Below are 21,891 nucleotides of genomic sequence, written 5' to 3'. Positions count from 1 at the left end.
GATTCCTTCCATAGAAACCAGTCCACAACACAAATATACAGGTATGGAAATTCCTTATTTAGATCATCTGAAAAAAAAGAAAAAACCCAAGCAAAACAACAAAACTATAACCAGATAAATAAAATACCTACGCCAAGGAAAGCTCAAAAAAAAAAAAAAAAATCAAGAAAAACCTGTACATTCCTCATTATATAATAAAGAAACAATGCAAATTATTCAAGGGGCAAGCAACACTAATTACAGCTGTGGGAAGCAGTTCTCTCATCTGTAGTGTAAAACACAAACCTTGCCCTCTCTTCCACCCTGCTCCACAAATCTGTGGCATTAAGAATCTAAAACTCTAGCTGAAAAAATTGCATTCTAGAAGTCAACAACAACAAAAAAATTCTGATCATTTCCTATTGCTAGTTCAGACATCTCCTGGTGTGTTACTTGTGTGAATTCCATTCTAAAGACTGTCATCATTCCCATATGCATTAGAGAAAATTTAAATGTGCAAACTGAGACTAAACTCAACTACAGAGTCCAGCCTCTAAAAGTTTCATGCTCAAACATTGCACTCATAACTCAGTGCTCAAGCTTCTAAACGTATTTTATGATCTGTACCCAGAGTAAAATCTGGCTGTTGGACCTAACAACAAATCATCTCTGATCTCACCAGTAAAACGTGTCCAGGGGACTCTGGAGGTCAAAGCTGGAATGCTGCGATGCCCAGGAATTGTGATTATTTTGTTTGCTCAAACAGCAACAGCTGAGCACCAGCCAGGCAAGGGCCCCTGGTGGCTTGTAAAGAGGGGGTTGATGGCACTGTGTACCCCAGGGAGGGCTCGATTGCACCAGGCTCTGCCAGACTCTGATTTGATGGAGAATGTCTTTGATGAGTGCTGCTGGAGATGCCTCAAGGCAGAGGGTGTTCCTGAGTGTGGCAGTTTCCAAAAGGGATAAACATAAAGGAAGAAGTTTTCTGTCACAATTACATTTTTCATGCAGATTAATAAATTTCCCATTTAGTCTGTGAAACTTGTGACTTGGGTGCAAAGATTAGAAGACAATGGAAAACACTGATAAACAGAATATTGGAAGAATCTTGTGAGCACCTGGAAGGTGAAGTTAGTACAAATACAACTCCATACAAATGTTTTGATATGCCAATATTGTTAAAGGAGAGATCCTTTCCCACAAATACCTCTTCCATATTTCATGGTTTTTTATAAGAAGGATTCATCTCCAAATACTCTTAGAAATAGCTGGTTTAATTTTTTAAATTATTTTTTAAATTATTGCCCCAAAGGATGCTTAAGTTCTTTCCAGCATTCATATCAACTAGTTAGAATCAGAGAAGTGCTCAAAAACCTTAAGCAAAACTATACTAATAATGAATATATTTGGAAAGAGAAGGACCTTTTAGATGTGAGGAATTAGCAAATTAAATAAAAGTTTACTAGCCATGGAATGACCACACCACAAAAGACTTTAGAAATGAGAATTTTGATTCTCATAGTAAATTATCAGTAGAAGTAAGAGCCCCCTTAAAATCAAAGAAATTTTTATGTTTTCTCAGTTGAAATCATTTTCAGAAGCCTGTCCCATCTATATACTGCCTTTGGCAAGATTGGAGTTAAAATCTAATGCCAAAACCTTGTGGAGGCAACAGTAATCCAGAACACAAATTCTGGTGTCAGAAATACCAGTAGTAAAATGATGAATAACTTGATGAGAACAGTGTAAAACTGCCTTTTTTTTTTTTTTTAGAAGACCAAATGTCCAGTTCTGGTACTGAAATTTCATCTCCAACACATTTCTCTATGAAGGGAGAAGGAAATGGGATTAAGTGGTTTGCCCTAATATGTGCTTCTAAATTCCTAATGGCAAAAGATTTTCTGATATTCCAATTACTGTTTACTGTTACTGCTTATTTTGTTTTGTTTTGGTATTTTGTGATATGTGTGAATTTTAACCTTTTTAGAGATTTCAAACAGAATGAATGGGGAAGAAATTGAACTGCCTCTCCTATATTTTTCACTTTTCCCACTTCACACTCCTTTTGTAACAGTGCCTGTTTAGATATAGTCAGATGATGTAAAAAAAATTTTAAAAAAAGACTATTCCATTTAATCCACTTAATGTAAACAATTTTTAAATTATAGATTTCCATCAAAACCTTTAGTTATGCAAGTCCTCTCTTCCTAACCTCAGGTATTTGTAACACCACAAAATTATATTTGGATGAATGTATCTGAAATACAAGCTTCAGCAACTCCTTAAAAGTTAAAGAGTCCAGTTCTATCTTTTGATTTTCCTTGTTGCCTAATGGGGTAAATTTTACTTTGGATGTCCAAATAACTTTCTAAGGGGTTTTTGTTTGGGTGGTTTTTTTTTCTGTGAAGTTTTTTTGTTTGTTTTTTTTTTGTGTGCGTGTGTCATTCTAGGAATTAGCTGTTGTGTCAAGGGGAGTTGTACTGAATAGCCAAAAAAAAGCCCTTTAAGTAGCTTGAAAAAGATGTAGTGCAGCACTGCATATTTCTAATGCCTGTAGGACTTGGCTGCAAGCTTTGCCAGTCTGGATTCCGAATTTACAGAGCACAGCTGCTGCATGTTGCAGCCTCTCAGCATTTTGTGCATCCTGAACAGTTTTTCCCTGCACAGTGCCCAGTCACTGCTCCTGTCTGGAGAGCTTAGCTCTGCAAAAAAATCACATCTCCAATATTGGCTTTCACAAAGGTGTCGGTGAAGCTTCAAAATAATGAGAAAAACATTTGGTTCTTCCTTACCTGGTCACTCACAAATGATTGGTTTATACTCTTCTTTTGTTTCATATAATTAGATCCAAATCTAAAGTCTGTAATAGAAGTGGAAATATTCCAAGACATTGTTGGTTGAAGTAACCTTTCAACAGACACAAGTAAGCACCAAACCTCATAACTTTGAAAAAAAAATCTGATTTTCTCAGAGTGTAGACCCTGTCCATTAATCCTCTTTTAGTAAGTCCAGCTATTTGTGCCAGAATAAGATAATAAACAGCAGAATATTTGATAACCATCAGAGGCACAGTAATAATTCAGTACTTTTGAGCAGCTTTTGGAGGCATAAAAGTCAACTTATCTTTCCAGGCTAAGCCTCTGTTACACACTCAGGAAATACATGAGATGTAAATTAGGGTGAGTGACAACTTTTCACGGACAAAAAGAGAGAAGAAACCATTTGAGTGCCCAGTAGCCAATAAATCACCACAGTCCAGAATTTGCCATGTTTTATTCTTCTTGAATATTAACAGAGGTGGCTGGAAAAAACTCCTTTCAGGAAAGTTTTACCTATGCTGCTGATTTAATCAAAATATTCTACAGTGGAGTTTCCTTTTCATTGTTTTTGTTTTCATGGAGGTAAAGTGAGTAAACTTCTTAACTTAATGGTCTTCTGTCAAATTTGTAGTTCGCCTTAAAATAATTAACAGAAAAACCACACACTCACATGAAAATATCAGATCTGTTCTTAGGTATTTCAAAGGTAAAAATAATTTTTAAAAAATGCAAAAATATGAAGAGGAGATATTATCATAAAATCAAACTGTTGGTCAAACTAGGAATATATTTTCTCAGTACTCTTGATCCATTTCAAGAAGCACATGGTAAAGTTTTCTGCACTCTTCTTAAACTAATACTATTTTGGAGACTTATTCAAATATTTTATCTACTATAATTTACTCTCCCACTAATGCATAAAGATTTATCAAGTTTTCCATTGGATTCAGAAATAGGAACATGTTCTTTAAAGGCACTAGAAAGCAGAATTTTTTGTGCAATACTTTCAAATTCAAGTTGGAAAGATTTAAAGGTGTTTCTTTTTCTGCCAATGGTATTTTTCTAGGTAAAGTAAACACAGTTTGCATGAACTAGAGAGGTAATAGAACAGATAATGACACTTTCTGCTTTGAATTAAATCCAACCATTTCAGTACGGCGAAATTATCATTGCCTTCAATGACTCAACTCATTTGTGTCTGGAATTTCAGAGCAGTGATTTAAATTTCATAAGGTCTACAATTATAGCTAAAATTCAATTGCCTATAGCCTTTCAATGATAAAAAAGAACAATCCCACTTAATTCTCTATTAGCTAATATAAATTGTCTGGAATAAACATGAAGCCAGCTATCAATGCATTTTAACCACACTTTGAGTTTTACAGCAGCACTTACAAAAATATCTTTTTTCTGATAGTTTGGCTACATACTTCACAATTTATTTCTTTTTTATAGTAATACAATGTTTCTCTTCTTGGGCTAATCTTGCATATTTTACTACCTGGAATAGATGTGTTGAAAACCTTAAAAGGACAGAAATACCTTTTTAGTGCATTCAAGTGTTCATTTTATAAATGCAGGGTAGAAAATTCCTTGTCCCATTTTAGCAGCTCACTTATATGGTGCAGCCAGACCACTGCAAAGACCTCCTCTCAAAATTCATTTGAGAATCCTTCAATCCTTTTGCATCATGGAATATTCAGGATCTCTCTATATATGAGTTTCTCTGTTTACATCACCCTGCTCACACAGAAACAAACGAACTCTTGGAATTGCACAAATTGAATTTTAATTAAGGGGAGTGAGGATAACTTTAAAGGCACTTAAATCAGATTCAGAAATCAAAACAGTCTATTTTTAGCCACATGATATAATCATAAAGCTATGTTCCTGAGGTTTTTTAGGATGTCAATATTACAAACAAAATAAATTAAGATACTCATAAGAAAAGACAGAGATGAAAAGGCTGAGTCATTTTTAGGTGTGTTTAAAAACATATAGATATAACTACTGTTTATTAATATTTCCATTTTTGCTAATAAATTATCTCCAATTCTTTCTGAAGCCCATGTGAGTGACTCTTGGCTGTACATGTCCCTCTAGTGGCACCACGTATGTAACAGAGAGCCATAAAAGCTTAGTCCTGTTTCTCATTCCTAATCCCCACAGCAGTTAAAATCTACCCATTAAACAAGCATAACAGTACTGAGCTTTAAACTCATTTCATGGTCCCAGTAACAGTTAAGATTGTGTTCACATTATTCACATCATGCATCTTTAAGATTAATTTGTTCCCCTGAAAAATTAGCTTGGTTGATATTGCTTAGTATTTGGAACAAAGTGTGTCAGGTTACTTTTAGTTCTAAAATATTAGGAAGGTAAGGACTCTGTTCTCACCTGTTTTTTGGCTTCTGGTTATAAAATAATTTTAAATGGTTTTGTATTTAGTATTTTGAAAACTGCTTGTTTAAAGAAGTCAGAAGTAATAGATTTTTTAAAGGCATGTCAGCAGCAATATTTTATTTCACCTTTCTCATCTCCATGAGAACAACATTTGCCCTTAGGGCAAAACCCATTAACTTCTGCCTACTGTTAACTTTCAATATATCATTAAGTAAACATTTCAGAATTAACAGCAATCTACCTTGAAAAGATGTTTTCAAAAATCAGGCTTAGATATTAACAGCATCTGTGCCAAGATATTTAAAATTCTTCCTTGAGTTATTATGAGTGACTGATTATCCCATGATCAGCAGTTCAAACAGATTTGCTCTCTTTCAAAGACTCTTTTTCTCTTAGAAGCAGCTACATTTCCAAATTGAAATGTCTAGTTTATACTTCTTTAATTGCTGGTTTTTGCCTTTTAGTTCCAATGATTATGGATGTCTTTCAAATTCTGGAATTAAATAAACATCAAAGATCAAAAGATGAGGTTATTCTTAGTGTGTAATGCTAAATAATAATGTAAGATTTTAGCTAATTCTTCAGTTGCTAGGTTGCCAGATGCAACACCTACCCTTTATTATTGTAGTTTTCTCCTATTACATCAGCAGATGATGACTACAGTAAGTATATTTAGTCATTTTTATTTACAGAAATATCTTATTCTTAACAGAAATAATGTTGGCATCCAGGCACTTAAAAGGGCTTTTTTTAGAGGCCATTGTAATTTATGTTCATTCTTATGTGATTATTAACAGTAATTATTAACAAAGCTGAAAAAGTGTTTAAGGCGATCCAAATTAATAGATTTCAGGAACCAAAGTGGAACAATTTCTGTGTTGAACATATGAGGTTTGGGGGGCACTTTCAATAATCTTTTAAAGATCAAAAAATCTTTTTCAAGCTCAGCTGTCCTACTGGAACACTGCCAGTTTTCACTAAATTCAGTGGACAGGATGATCACAACTGATGCTTTGTTGAGAATTGTGGATTGGAGATAAAAGGTACAGAAAAAAATGTTGACAAACACATGTTCCTCAAAGCCTGTGAAGAAAATTGTTTACCTCCAGTCCCTCTGAGCCCTGACAGGATATTTTCAAATAGCCCATGGACACTGGTGATTTTTATAGAGCTTCCACAGCACCACAGTAAATTATACTGTGGATAAACCCTGGTGAATAGAAGCAACCATCCATCTAGGAAGAAGGTGTTCAAATCCTGTTCCACATTATTAGAAAACACTGCAAGGATTAGGAAGAGGCAGGCAGATGAAGTTGTGGCAGGGAAGGATCTTGGCAAAGTCAGGCAGAAGTTCTTAAGTTCTTAGGAAATAATGAATCACAGCAAAGATGAAGCCACAGACACCTGTGTAGAGACAATCATTGGAAGCAGGGAAGTCTCAAAGTTTGAAGTAAGCCCTCCAAGGGGTTGGTAGCACAAAATTGTCATACATATCTTAGATTTTAATGTATTAATAGTAGCAGTATTATTGACTTCTTCACTATAAGATAACTAAGCCCTCTCACCTAAATTTTTAACAGAAGATGCATTTTCTTGATTGACTTCCTCTTAGATCTGTGACTTTAAAAGAATGTGGTTTAGTTTAGGGGGTTTGTCCTCTATAATGATATACTATGTGATAAATTTCACCTCATTTGTACCAGATTTAACAGCAGGGTAATTGGTTTTTTTGTTATTTCTGCTCCAATTTATCTCTGACTGTCATGTAAACCTGAACAGACCTAACCAATAATATATTACAATGGAAAGTGGCATCTCCTTTTTATTCAGAGCAATCCTCCTGTTCCAAAGACCCCTTACAGATCTGTCCTTTTAATTTGGTGGAAATTGAAGGAAGCAAAGCTGCAATCTGACACTGTACCACAGAGAGCTGATCAGTGTGGGTCAAATCAGAAAACGTAGCCATTTCTTTCTCATTTACCAAAGTTTTAGTTAAAATCACAATGGCTTTGGCATTGAAAAACTCTGGAAGGTCTTTTGTTTCTTGCTTCCCAGCAGTAATGTGCCCCATTTTTCCTTAATGTTGTGTGTGATCGGTCAAGCAAGAAATATATTCCAAAACTGTATTCTCACAGGAAAAAAAAGTACTTAGAGGAAAGGTTATAGCAAGATGGATGGGAAGAGAGACACTCACAGTCCAGGAAAGGGATCAGACCTTTTTTAAACTTTCTGACCTTTGGTCACTCCCTGTTTTATCCATTCCTGACAATTGCAGCCTACATGATCTCTTCAGCTACCTGTGATTATCCTTGACTTCAGTGACAGTGTCACAGCAAAGGGTCACGACAGAATCGAGTTTGTCTTCCTGAAACCCACACAGCAAGTAATGCTGGCAATACTTTGCTGTCTCACTTGATTTTAGAGTCCTGAACACTCTAATCCTGTGCATTGAAATAGGCAGAGATCAGGCACTAAACCATATAAACTTATACTAGCAAAATAATAAATTTACAATGCTTATTTACAAGACTAATGCTTAAATTTTTATTTGTAATGGTTTAGTCCTTGTCTCTTTGACTAAAGTTATTTTATTAAAGTAAAAATGGAATTTCCAAGGTTTTATAAAATAGACTTGCAGGCACATAGCAGCATTCTTTAATTCCCTTAATTCTTTATCATGAACAGCATTTGGAACCTCATCCTTGTACGTATCTGCTGATCACGATGTCCCAACTCAGCATCTAATAATGGAAATACCACATTTATAAAAACGATAAGAATGCAAAAAGCTGGGAAATTCACATACGAAAATTATGGCGGTAGCTAAACTTTGAGGATGTTCCTTCAGTAGTACATATCAGTATCCAATTTGTTATCAAAGTTATAATCTCTAAAATCTAAAAGCCTTTAAACACACATAAATAAGGATTTAATGGTCTGTCTGAAGGAATAAACCTATGTCTCCTTACAGTTATGTGCAAAATTCTCTAGGAAATCCAAATGCATTCCTCAAATATCCAATAAATGAGTTGTCCTTGATGGTGGAAGCCAATGTGATGTCTAAGCAAAGAGGTAACTTTTAGACCTTCTGACACAAATGAATATTTAAGGGCAAAGTAAAGGCTGCCTGAGAGATCCAAATTTACTGAAGTTTCAGTGATTGGCTACTTCATATATGTCAGTGTGAGCGTGTGCCAAGGACAGATGTTTTCAGACCCTGGATAGTCTATTTGATGCTGATACTTTTCCCAAATTAGTTATAATATTTGGTGTAGAATTTAGAACCAAATGGTTGCAGCAGATTAGTTAGGTGGTGTGATGAAGGACCTTTGCATATAACTGAAAATAATTTGATTTATCATTTCTGTGAGTTCAAATTATATCACCTATGCTGACACAATCTTCCCCCCATGCCTCACACATGATGTAGTTATTACATCCTTTACCAGTTTTATATGAGAATTGGTTCTTGTGGAGGAGGTCAGATCAGCTGGTGCAGAAATGGATGTATCACACCACACCAGTTGGTAAAATCATGCAAATATGTACAGGAGTCACTGATCCACCACAACATTAATCTGTGGTAATGACAAACACATCTGCTCAGGTGCCTGAAGCAATTCCTGCATCAAGCTGCAGTTGGATAAGGGCAAAATGATCCATCTTTATAAGCCTGGTTGTTTGCCTTTATTGTTATTTGTACTGAGCCAGCGTCAACGTTTTCTCATTTTCATGTACAAGGCAGAAATACCAAAAGGGAAAAACAGTCAGAGAGATTTGAATTTTTAAGTACATACAGTAGTAGTTCAAGTAAAAGTGTATATAGCCACAGGGTTTGATTTCAGAAGCAATATCTACTAAATGTGAAAATGTTTCCATTTTTCTAAAGTATTATAAATCTCAAGTAGGGCATTTAGATACAGAGAGCTCCAATTTGTCCATAGCTAATGCCATACAAAAGCAAAACTCCAGTTTTATCAAAACCTATAAGAGGAATTAATATTTTTGAACTCACTTTTGGTTTCACCATTTATATGGATATAGTATAAGTTTTAAGTTCTTGCCTCCTCACAGAAGGGTCCAAATTTAAGTCTCTTTTAAAGTTGTAAATATGGGAGGGTGTGTTAAGTTTTAGCAATAATATTTCAATGGAAACCTCAAATCTATAATTATAAGCCCAGTAATTAAAACTGGGCCTATAATCTTTCTAGTGTCATCCAAAATGTTAACAGCATTATCATTTCACTGTCAGTCATGGTTATATTCACTATCACTCCTAATGGCAAAAAAAAAATCATACTGCAATCATTAAATGGAACATCCATGTTCTCAGAACCTGAGAGGATTTAGGTGCTGAATTTTCTAATTTGCAGAAGATAAGGAGTTAGAATACAGCCTTGCTGTGTGCCCTGACTTCACCATCCCCATACCAAAGGGACCTTTTGGATAGAATGAGTAGAATCTGGTTCGCTCTCTAGTAACTACTAGGCTTTTGCCTCCTTTTTTTCCAGAACATTTTGTTTATTTTATAATTTTGAGACCCAGCTCAATTTGCAATCACTCAGCTGGAATTATTTAATTTAGTGAGATGGATAAAACATTTCCATAAAAAGTTTACTTGTTTTGGACTTCAAAGTTTGATTAGTCTGTAATTCTGGTCTCTTTTGCACTTCAATTCAGATGCTACACATGCACATCTACATCTCTGAAAATACCTCTGCCAACACCATGAGGAAAAGTTTGGCTCCTTCACTCTCAATGAGGCCAAAATATTTACTTTTTGTGGTCTAGATGTTCCAATCCTCTCCTTCAGGATCTGTGATTTAATTAATTCTTCTGTTTTTATCTGGAATCCCTTTGCTCTGCCACAGCAAGATTACACTCACTAAATTTAAATATTGAAAATATTCTCTGCCAAGTAATTTGTTATTCTTGAAAGATTTCCAGGACAATTTTATTAATATTAAACCTCTTGCAAACCATGAACTTCTTAGATTGTATCGACTGCTTTGCCTATTTATCCAAATAATCAGATTTATTTGAAGAAATTGCAAGTGAAAAGCATGGAAACTAACTTGTCTGTAACACTGCTTTAGAACTTGGATAAATTGTTTATTTTATAAATTAATATGGAAAGGTAAAAGGAAATAATGGAATTGAAGAAGTGTTGTCATATGGGTATTTCTGTAACATCAACCTGTAAACTTTGAAAAATGCCTAAAATTTTTTGTACATTATATAATCTTGTAATCTTTTTATTGTGAAAAAATAATTTGAGGCAGCTCTAAGCCTGTGCATGTAACAAGATGGGGATGAAACCATACTGCACTTTTTATCAGTAATTTCCCCAAAATGTGGTTTAGTCTAATTGGTTCATTTTTGCTTAATTAAATTGCACAGTGCAGTGTCAGAATTAGTGTGCTCACTAATAGGTCAGAAGAGGTGCAAACCATACACAAGCCAACTGAAAAGAAAAATGTAATCTAGGAAGAGAACTTAAATAATTTACAGGCAACACTTGGCCAATGACTTTCCTATATGTGAAGGAGTCATTGCATACAACAAGTGTTCTGCAGCACTGTAAATTCATAACTAAAGTGTTGATGTTGTTCTATAATTCAAATAATATTGTAAATTCAGAATTCAATTAGGTATTTAGCCTACTTTTGGTATTCTTATCTTTCTAGAAGAATTGTTGGGATAGTCAATTTTCTTTATGACTCTCTTACACCTTTTTTTTTTCTTTATTTTTTTCTGTATCCACAATAGGAGAGGAGATAAGCCTCAAAACTTATTAAACTTATACTTTGCTTCCCTTGATGTGTGATAGAAAATTATCAAAATCTGCAAATACTTAAAAGCACTTCATGAGAATTGCTGCACATACCATGAGCATATTTGGGGACTATTGTAGGCAGAAGAAATATTGATAACAATCTGGTGTCAGCCTGTCATTAAACACACTAAAAATAAAGATGTTGATAAAGTAAAAGGCCTGCTCATTCAAACAACAACAAAAAAGTGTACAATTCTACAGACACAAGAATATAATGTATAACAAAATGGAATTCACTTTCGATGTTATGGGAAAGTGTCATTTATAACTGAAAAAAAGAGATACTATTGGAAGGCTCGTTTCTGGTTACACTGCCAAATCAGCAGTGTGTTCTATTCACTAAAAAAGCTCTAGCCTCAGACTCCAAGAGATCAATAATACATTGTGTTTTCCTTAGAATACAGGTTGTAGTTAAAGTCAGCAACTGTGAGTGCTACTCTTTAAAAAATCCTAATGCAGGTGTCTTGGTCCAAACATCACAGCATTTTTAACATCAGCAAATCCTAATGAGTGCTGCATGGAAAAGGTATTTTAAGTTTAGTGTAAACCTGTTCTTGGTCAGTGTCCTAATTAAGATGTTTGCTTTGATCACATTAAAACACAGACAGCAAAGAGTGATGGTTCAAAGGACTAATACACAATACAACATTATGAGAAATGTAAATGAAAACTTAACGGCTTTTGGTTTTTGTTTTTTTTTGAGAAAGTCAGAGTTTCATTGTAATTAACAGCACTAAACATAAATCATGTATAGTTAATTACACAAAGGAAAAAGGACAACCCATTATGTGTAATTTATATCCTATATTTCCTGTTTGTTTGTTTTTGTTATTAACAGAAATATTATCCCTTTATTTAAGAAGATAACAAAAATAGAACGGATGTTTTTCTGTTCACAGGGCAGATCACATTCTGGCTTTTTTAAGAATGTAAATATATGGAATTCCTTGCTTCTACAAAAACATGTTCTCTAGAAATCTGAGGATGAAGGTATTCAAACTGTGGTTCCCCTTTATCTTACCTGGTGCAATCATCCTGTTTAATACTTCAAAGTTTGTTATACAAAGTGGAATAAGTTTCAGGGAGAAAAAAGTAAAAATAGGATTTAGGTTTTTTATATTTAATATTTTTGCCATCCTTTATTGCATTTAGTATGCTTGCATACATCTGAAAAAGCACAATAGTTAAGATTTTATTTGCAATACAACAATACACAAAGTTATAAAAAATTAATCTGTGTGTAGATGAATGAGCACTGTTCTCAAAGTTACAGGACAACAAAGTTACAAGTTACAACTTACAAAGTTGTTCCCCTGGAAATCCTGTTAAAATTCAAATTAAAAGCAAGTGCAGGGACACTGTGGAGGGAATGCCACCCATCCTTTTTAGCTGTTTGGGTCCCCAACAGTTTCCTGTGACTTGTGGAGTTCAAGGCTGGCAGGAGGCAAAGCTGTGAGAAGAAACATGCTCATTTTGTCTATGCTCCTGTCACATCTCTCCCTGCCTCCTTTTTGTATTCAGCTGTAGTCTGACACAACTTGTAAAAGCAACAGAAATGGGAAGCCAGATCTTCCAAGCTCCTTGAAGAAGGAATTGCCTGTCTGATGTGCACACAGGTGTATGTGAGGATGCACAAGTGCTCACAAGTGTCTGGAGAGTGCCTGCACAGACATAAGCACATAAATACACACAGAAACATATCAATACACATGTTGCTAGGGTTGTCTGAGAAAAGCCTGTAAAACCCCATATCTGTACTGTGCAACAGCAGAAGTGAGGGAAACCTCAGTTCACTTTTGCTTTGCGAATTAATTGGCCTTTCCCACTGATGTGGGAAAAGTTTTTGACTGCTCCAAATGACTCATCTTCACCTGGGGCCCTTTACACAGGATATCCTGCATTAATATCTCATGGCAGTCTGGCTGGGAAGCATCTTACTACTCAACCAGGAAATGCAAAAGAATTAAAGTCGGAATTCTCAGCCCTTACCCAAAAAGCAAACCTCGTAGGTAGTTAGTGCTGCTTTCCTTTTGGCTGTGTTAATTCTAAACCAGAACAGTATTGAGACTCTTGGTGTCAGAATAATTTGTGTTGGAAGGGATCTTTAAAGGTCACCTAAACACGCAAACTCTATAAATTTAACTTTCTCCTTTTACCTGACCTTGAACCTAAGACAAAATACTAATCACTTTTTCACAATTTTGAAATATTTCCTCAAGCTTTTCTTCTTGACTTTCTTTTTGAATAAAAGTTTTCCTTATAGAACATTGTAAACACATAGGAAACATTGCAATGTTGTAAGGTCACTGGACTCTTTGAAGATCCTTCCAAATACCCACAAATACATATTTCTTTGGTCATTGAACAACTCCTTTGAAAATAATCCTTAAATTAATAACTTTTAAAACATTCTTTATTCTTGCATTACAAAGCTAAGTGGTCTCACACAAAGCTTCTCTGAACATCCATTTAGGCACCTCAGCAGAAACTTTGGTATTCTCTGGTGCATTATTATTATTATTATTATTATTATTATTATTATTATTATTATTATTATTATTATTATTATTATTATTATTATTATTATGACGACATAGATAGGCCGGGATGTGGAGTGTGGCGGGACTGCGGCACTTCCACAGGGCAGTGCCCCCGGCGCACCTGGGCGGGGGGGATGTGAGCAGCCGGCAGATCAGATCAGATCAGATGAGCACACACACACACACCCAAGGCGGCTTCCCCAGCTCTGCACAACCTCCTGGTACCCGGCGGAGAAATTAATTCAAGAAAGAAAAAAAAAAAAAGAAAAAAGAGTAAATGTTCCAGGGTTCCGGGGATGCCCGGACACGGCCGGCTCACGCTCGTTTGTCCCTTGCACCCCCCGGCCGAAACTTTCCGGAGCAGCAGCAGCAGCGCAGTGCGGCCCCGGGCGGGTCCCCTTGTCCCGGGAGCCGCCGCTGCCACCTGCGGGTGGGGCCCGCACCCCTTGGAGCGGCAGCCGCGGCCCTTCCCGAGCGGGGCTGCGCTCTGCCCGTGCCTTGTCCGCGAACCCCCTCTAGCGCCAGGCCCGCCGCACTCGGCCCGGAGCTGCCGGCAGTGCTGAGGCGAGGGGGCGCTTCGCGCGCCCGCCTCACGCACCGCACCGCGCCCCGCGCTCCCCTCGGGCGGGCGGCTGAGGAGGGGCCGCCGCTCCGACGCTCTCCTTCCATCCCTCCCTCTCTCCCTCCCTCTCTCCCTCCCTCCCCCGCTGCCCCCGGGCGCGCCGGGCCGCCCGCTGGCTGGCGGGGCGCGAGTGCCGGAGCGCCCCCGGCGCGGGGCCGCGCTGGCTCCCGGCGGACCCGGCACCCGCCGGGCTGCGCGCAGCGGGGCGGCCCCGCGGCCGCGCCGGAGGAGGGGGCGAGCGAGCGCTCCGCGGGCGGCAGGGGAGCGGCGGCACCAAAAAACTGCAGCCGGCAGCGCGGCACGCAAATCAGGAGGGAGCAGCGAGCATCACACCAGAGCCGCCTGGTTTCTGATTGCTCCGCGGCAGAGGGGGAGAGACAGAGACTGACTGAGAGGGGCGAGCGGCAGAGCCGGGCACGGCGGCGGAGGGTCGGGGATGCCGCCCCGCAAGTTTCCTTGATGCACTGGGGAGCGTGAGGAGGAGTCGCCGACCCTTCTCGCCCTCGTCGCGCTCCACCTGGGGAACCTGAAGCCCCTCGGCGCTGCCTCCGGCCGGGGATGCAGGGCACTGTGCGGCGCGGCCGGGGGAGGAGGCTGCTGCCGCGCAGGAGGCTGCTGAGGCTGCCAGGGGCGCTCCTGCGGGGCTGAAGGTGCCACCGGCTCGAGCCGGCGGAGGGAGCGGGGCGCGACCCCCCCCCCCCCGGCCGCCGCCACCGCCTGGAAGTTGCGGGAGCTCTCCCCGTGCCCAGTGCCGCCGCCCCTCACGGCAGGGCGGCAGCGGGGCTCTCGGCGCCCCCGCCCGCCCTCGCCCTCCGTGCTGCCGCCTGCCCCGGGAGCCCGGCGGTGGATGCGTCCGGCCCGGCCCGCGCAGCCCCGGGCGGCAGTGCAGGCAGCGCAGCCCGGCGGGGCGGCGGCGGACCCCGCCGGCCTGAGGGAGCACGGGCAGCCTCGGCGGGCCGAGGTCGCGGGGCGCTCGGCGGGCACCAGCCATGGGGTGTAGTGAGGTGAGGGCACTGCTCTGGAGAGTCGGCCTCCTCCTCCCCCTGCTGACAGCGCGCCCCGCCGCCGCCGGGCACGTCGCCAGCAACCACGGTGAGTGAGGGCGGCCGCGGGTGCGCTGCGGAGCGGGCTGCCCGCAACTTTCCAGCGGGCGAGGGCTGTGAGGGGATGGAGGGAGGGGTCCGCACCTGCGGCCGCCGGCTCGGCCTCTCCCGGCCGCGGACGGGTTGCGGGACCACGGGGATGCGGGACCGGGCGCCTCCCGGCGGCCAGCCCTTCCTGCCGCCCCCAAAAGTTGGGGGTTTGCGGCCGGAGGAGCAGCGGGGCTCCGCTGCCGGGACCCGCCGGGGATAACTCCGTGGCTGCCGGGAGCTCTCCGCTGTGCCCCGGGCACCCTCGGCCGCCGGGGTGTGGGAGTGACAGCAGGGAAGCGAAAGTTGCCTCCCGGCGAGGTGGAGCGCTAGCATCATTTTATTTGAAGTGTGGGGTTAAGGTTTGCTTCGGTCCTGCCGAACGCAGATCCTGTAGAATGGGTTTGAGAGGGCTCATCGTGCCTTAGGGGGAATTGCTGCTTGGTGAGCGAACTGTTCAAAGGTGCCTGACTGCCCTTAACACCTAATTTCTGCATACTCCGGGCTGATTGTCTGAAAAACACCCATTCAAAAATCTTTGTAACAGGTGCATGCTCATCAGGTCGCACCGAAGACGGTATTTTAAGTCTTCGGGTTGTAAGGTGTGTGTTTTAGAAAATTACTTCTGGATTAAGTAGGGAATCATCCTGTTAATAAGAATAAAAATGCATAGCACGCCCAGAGGATACAGTATTTTGTTAGGAAGAACTAAAAAAAAAGAGCCCAGACCTGATTATGAAACATCATGTTTCATGTTATCAAGCATCTGGATAGAGCAGAGAATTTCCTGAACTGCTTGTTTTATGTACATCTGTCTATTTCAGTTGCAGAGGATGCGTCTATTCCCACAGTATAAGTGGCTTCTCTACCTTTAACATTATTTTGCACAATTTGGCTTTTTTGACATTATTTTTGCACAATTTGCCATTTTTGAGGTTTTAGTGTGATGTGACTGAAACTACAGGAACTGAAGGGTATCTCTAAGTGTTGCTGATGACAGAAATTGCTTTACCTGCTATGTTGAAAGGAACGTTGAATTTGACAATGGTGGAAAGTAACAGTGAAAGAAAACAAACTGGGTTTAGTCGTGGAGTACTATCAAGTATACAGTTCATGTATTTTCACAGTTTTGTTCTGCAGTCTCTTTTCAGTGCTCTTTGTATCGACCTCAGTAACAGTAAAATCAGAGAATAAGATCTCTAGAAAACAGGGAAGAACTGTAGTATGGCCACAAAGCCCCTGTGCCATCAGGGTGAGTTATGGCAAGGACATTCCAAGTTAGTATGATTCCTTTACCTCTCCCATGCTAAATGTGATGAATAATTCCAGCTGGTAATTGTAGAGCCTACAAACATATTAAGGCTGATTTTTGCACTTTCTTATGTCTTGGAAGACATCAGACTCTCACAGTGGCACAACCCAGATTTCCTTTGATGTCACAGGCATTAGTGCATGCTAATGTCTGCAGCTTTATCACAAGGCCTAACACCACACATGAATACAATTTAAAAAAATATATATTCTTGCTGTTGTAGGGTAGCCAAGGTAGCATAAAAGCATCAAAGGCAAAGAGTTTTATCAATTAATGCAACTCAGTATTTGGTATTCTGGGATTAGATTAATAGTGTTTAAATAGTGTTTTAAAAGTGGTTTAATGGTGTTTTTAAAGGATGGGGAAGACAGTTGCCAGAAATCAGTCAGGGATGAAGTGGTTTCTTGATGTTGATGTAACTTTTCCTAACAAGTCCAGGTGTTGTGGTGTTGGCTGTAGAGAGTACTGGTGAATTTCCTAACTTCTGAGGAACTTCTTTTTCTGCACGTTGCTTCCAAACTTCAGTGAAACGAGTAGCCTCTTACCCTTGGTACTGCCACATCACCATCAAAATCAAATAATTATAACTCAACAAAACCCAAGTGAACTGAAAATGGACTGAAATAATACAGGTGCTTTCATACACACTCCCCCACCTTGTTAATAAAATGCTAGCAAAAAGAGTCTGCTTTTAATGATAACTTTCTCTAAATACAGAAATTGAAAGAAAGGAAATTACTACAATAAAAAGGTTGCCCATTGTGTAAACACTTAAATGTGGAAGGTTCAAATGCCAGTTACTAATACTTGGAATCCCAGCGACAAAGAATTTTTTAAGATCTTATGAGGAAACATAACTTTTTAAATTTTCCTGAAGTAATATTTTCAGCATGCATATCTTGAAAACATCTTTACAAGAACTGCTGTTGGATTTTCACTAATAATTATTATAATGATATATTAACTTTGCAATCTGGTATATTTCATCTTCTATTTTGTGTGTAGAAACATACCAGCATTAATAGTAAATTGCAAAGGAATGTCTTGTTTCATCTCTAGATGGTTTGGGTGAAAAGGATGGACAGGGAATAGGTTTATTAATCTGACTTGGTAAACAGACAGCCCTTCCACTTCATTCTTAATGGTTTGTTTGCTGTTATTAAAGAGGGATTTTCACAAAAAATAATATACTCTGGTCTTATAAATTGTTATTATAACCATGTTGGGATTAATCTTTTTTGGTCTTGTCAAACAGAAAGAAATAAATATTTTTTTATATATAGCTGTAAGGCTCTTAGGTTGTCATTCTTCACCCAGTAAATCAATGTGTGGTGTCTTAGAGAATTTGTAGCAAGGCAGGCACAAATGATACTATTGGCAGGGAAGTAAGCTTACTCATTCATCTTCATGGAATGGTCAGTTCAAAAACATATTATGACCATGCCAAGGGCTAATTTTTACTGCTCAGGAAAAAACCCTCTAGGGTTTGGAATTGCATAGGAGGAGTAACCACTGCAGTGTGTTGAGCTTGGAATAGAGGGCTCAATTAATGGTGGAGGTTGAGTGCATGCATGTTCATACCAATTTTCAGTGGTTATCCCTCACATCCAGTATGAACAGGCTGCTGTGCAAGGTTTCAGCGTGCTGTGGTGTAGCTTTGTTCTTTTCTTGGCACCTGACCTGTGCAGCTCCTTGTGCAAAACTTGTGGGAGCTTTCAAGATAAAGGTCACACCAGGTAATGGCTCAACAGTTTCCTGGGCTAAGCATGCACACATAAATGTTTCTACATATAGAAAAATCAGAAACCATATTTGTTTTTATGTATATTTCAACCAGAAAGAGCTTCTGTACCCTGGCTCCTTTCAGGTTGTATCTGCCATTATGTATCACCAGACAATTAATTCCTGAAGCCAACTATAGAACTTGCAGAGTTTACAATGAGTCATGTCTTTCAGTGAGGTGTAAAAAAGCTGTTGCTTCTTCAGTTTCTAGGTATCATTACTTGTCAGGTTATGCAAGCATGGTCTTTTTATTCATACCTCTAAAAGGCACCTGCATTCATTTTTCTCCTCTTACAAAAAAGAAGTTGAGGTAAGAAATATTGTCAAATGTCAGTTCTGAAATTCGTACAGCCTTTATTTTCACAATGATTACACTTGATGTAAATTGGGTGGCTTAAAGTAGGTAATAAAGCTTTTTGATTCTGGTAGTAAAATATCAGGTAGATTACTAATGACATTGAGGTATTCATCAGTTCAAAGAAGTTCATTTTCATTCACATATTTATTTTTACAGAAGTGCAATCTAGGCACTCTTTCTGAATACAGAATTCAGATATTTTTTTTCTGTAGCAATAAGGAGACCAAGGACTTAAGTGTGGAGAGATTGAAATTCTATCGGAATGAAGCTGATGTTTTACTGCTAGGAGGTATCTCTTACTTTGAGGACTTAAACTACTGTGGAAAGGCTGTGCTGCTGCCTGTGTTGTGCTAGTCCTGGAGAATTCTGATGTTCAGTTGTCCAGCTCATGTTTTAATAAGCATTTACATCATTACAGAAACATGAGAAAGTTAAATAAACATTGCAGTAAATGTGTGTCATTACCTTTTCAGCATGTAGATAAAATCATGAGCAAAATCATATTTAAGTTTCAAGTTCTTAAGAAACTTTTAACAATATTTTTAGCCATGTGTAAAATCCCACATCCATATGGACTTGTGTGCTAATGAAGGCCTGGGAACCTCTGCAGTTGTAGATATGCATGAAATGACTTGTTATCCAAGAGCCTTCATTTGTATGCCATGAAATGAACAGATTTGCAATTAATGGTTCAGGATACATTCCTGGTGTTGTATTTGGCAGTACTGAGGGCTGTCTGGATATTTTGTTAATTTTTTTTTTTTGGACAAATAAGAATGGTTGGTATGGAAATACTAAATATTAAGAAATGCATAGTTTAAGCAGATACAGTTTTAAACTAAATCAGTGCAGTAGTTTTCATGTAATTTGCAGGAGTAAAAACACCACAGAGGAGCTGAAGTGTTTCCTGAAGTTTACCGATTTAATTCTCTGGTCAGACATCATTTTCTCTGAGAGGTCAAAAAGTTTACCGAGGAAAAAGAGAGAAGGGAAAAGCATATAGGAAATTGAGGTCTTCTTAAAATCTCCTCTGTCTTTCCAGATAGATACTTTTAGATCTTAACTCTGCTTGAGGGTTTGTTTAGGTATCTGATGTTAAAATTTTCACTTGAGAATTTTAGAAAAGTCAAGAAGTTCAGCAAGTTGTTTGTCAGTAAGTTACACAGGAAGTCAATATCCATTTTGTTGACTATTTTTTTTTTCCATGAGAACTCTAAAGTTTAAAAACCTCATTTAACTGATGAGGGATATTGAGAAAATTTTGCATGTGTACAATATGGGAAGGATTTGATTGTTCTTAGATCCCAATATAGCATAGCTGGGTTAGGATCTATTCCTATTCCAGCTGTGGGTGTTAGCTGGAATGTTTCATTAGGATCCTTGGATTTCCCCAATGTGATGTTGACACAAAGGTGAGGCTGGCCTTGTGCTTGATATGCCCCTTAACATGCTGAACTCTGTGACTGAGAGAATGAAAAAATGGATTATTTATCCATAATCTATCCTGACCTCCAGAAGCCATGTTATAATGCAGGAGAGGTCAACAAAAAACTATCTGTTGTGAACAATTTGCCTTCAGAAGCTGGTTTTTCTCTTGTAAATGATATGTCAGTCTTTATGATAAGGTGTTAGAACTGAGAATTACTGCGGAAAAGATGTCTCTCACATGATAAAAACACTTTTTTTTTGCAGGATTTCTTTCTGAACCATACAAAAATGGTTAAACAGTGAAATTAGCTTGTTTGTTTCTCACAATCACCTCATTCTTCCTAAGACTTACTCCATCTGTCCTTATTTTAGTTCCAAGGATGCTTTTGATATCAATATTGCAACACCTTTTGTGTAGGTCAGCTATTGATCATTCCCACATCTAAGAACCAGTCTGTTCCTAATAATCATTAAGGAGAAGTCACTTCAGTTAATCCAGCAGCCATTTGTGACCTCAGTACTAATTTTAATGTACAGAGCAAAGCTTAGAGACCAATCTTGTCTTTAAATAAACTGTATGTTCTATATTTGAAGCTGGCTAATCCATTGTATTAAAAAACCCAAAAAGCTGAACCAAAACAAACCACAAAATTGTCCCAACAAAACCCAAACCAAAACCTCCTAAAGATTTTTCTAGTCAGCTGATTTGTCTCACCCATACAGCATAATACTTCTTGAAGTCAGCATTTCTCTCACTTATTGATACTAGTTTTTGGACTAAATTCTATCATCCTGTTTTTATAAAAAAGGTGCTGAACACCTTGACAACTAATAATTAGAGATTTGCTAATTTTAATAAATGAAGGTATTTTAATGAGGCTGTAGATAATTTTATAGATAATAAAAAAACTCTGCCTAAACAATGCATGGGTATTTCTCCCCCTCTGGTTAATTGATACTGTACAGTTTTATGCTCTTTAAATAAGCGTTTTACAGTAGGTCATAGTACTCCTCTACCTTCAAACCAGCAGCTACTATTACTTTCTTTTATGGATCTGTTCCCTTTCTACATAAAGCATCAATGTTTTTAAAGAAATTAGGGGTATTTTGATCTTTAAAATAAGACTAGATTTAAAAAATGCTGTAATATTATTGACATGTCTTTTGACAGTCTAGTAGGTCAGGTCCTTAAAATTCAAAAGTACTTATTTCATGAAGAGATTATCTTGAAAATGAAATTTCCTTTCTGTAGAACAGTCAGAGAGTTTAAAATGTATTTGGTCTCTAAATAGAAATTCCTGGTTTGTGTTTGGGTAGATTTCTGAGAAGCTGACAGATTTTTTTTTTCCCTCCTGAGAGATGGTTCTGTTTGCTGTCAGTTGACTGAGTCCCAGACACTCTTTGAAGGTGTCTGGTGTTTGCTGACAGATTCTCCAAGAGGAGCAGCATGCCGTTAATGAGGGGAGGTGGGACAGCACAAGCAATACTTAGGTGAGAAGCAGTGATATAAACACAGCAGTCCAGAGGGAACATTTTAATCTGTGGGTATGTTAACTGCACTGATAGCACAGCTTTCCTTGATGCCAACATGTTTTTGACATTGCACAGGGTTTAGATTGAAACAGTGCTGTGTCACTTCAGTGCAGAAGGAAAGGTGGGCAGCAGGCACCGTGTGTTACAAC

The 21,891-nt window shown here is 38.9% G+C and overlaps 1 protein-coding gene across 5 annotated transcripts in view; it reads left to right on the top strand.

The window, feature by feature from the left end:
* The first annotated feature begins 15,155 nt into the window (after positions 1 to 15,155).
* EPHA6 (EPH receptor A6) overlaps positions 15,156 to 21,891 on the top strand; it is a 374,179-nt gene continuing 367,443 nt past the window's right edge. For 4 of the 5 annotated variants that reach the window (XM_071433802.1, XM_071433798.1, XM_071433799.1 and 1 more), the window contains exon 1: positions 15,158 to 15,291. In XM_071433802.1, the coding sequence (XP_071289903.1) occupies positions 15,189 to 15,291 (103 nt within the window). In that variant the 5' untranslated portion in view covers positions 15,158 to 15,188. Of the gene's footprint in view, positions 15,292 to 21,891 lie in introns of all 5 variants that reach the window. The other variant, XM_071433800.1, reaches the window with a different exon arrangement.

Source organism: Agelaius tricolor, unplaced genomic scaffold (assembly GCF_023055355.1).
Source record: "Agelaius tricolor isolate 1412-34295 unplaced genomic scaffold, bAgeTri1.0.p SCAF_9, whole genome shotgun sequence".
Taxonomy (NCBI): Eukaryota; Metazoa; Chordata; class Aves; order Passeriformes; family Icteridae; genus Agelaius; species Agelaius tricolor.
Note: the sequence above shows the minus strand (reverse complement) of the source record. Positions and strands in the feature narration are given on the sequence as shown.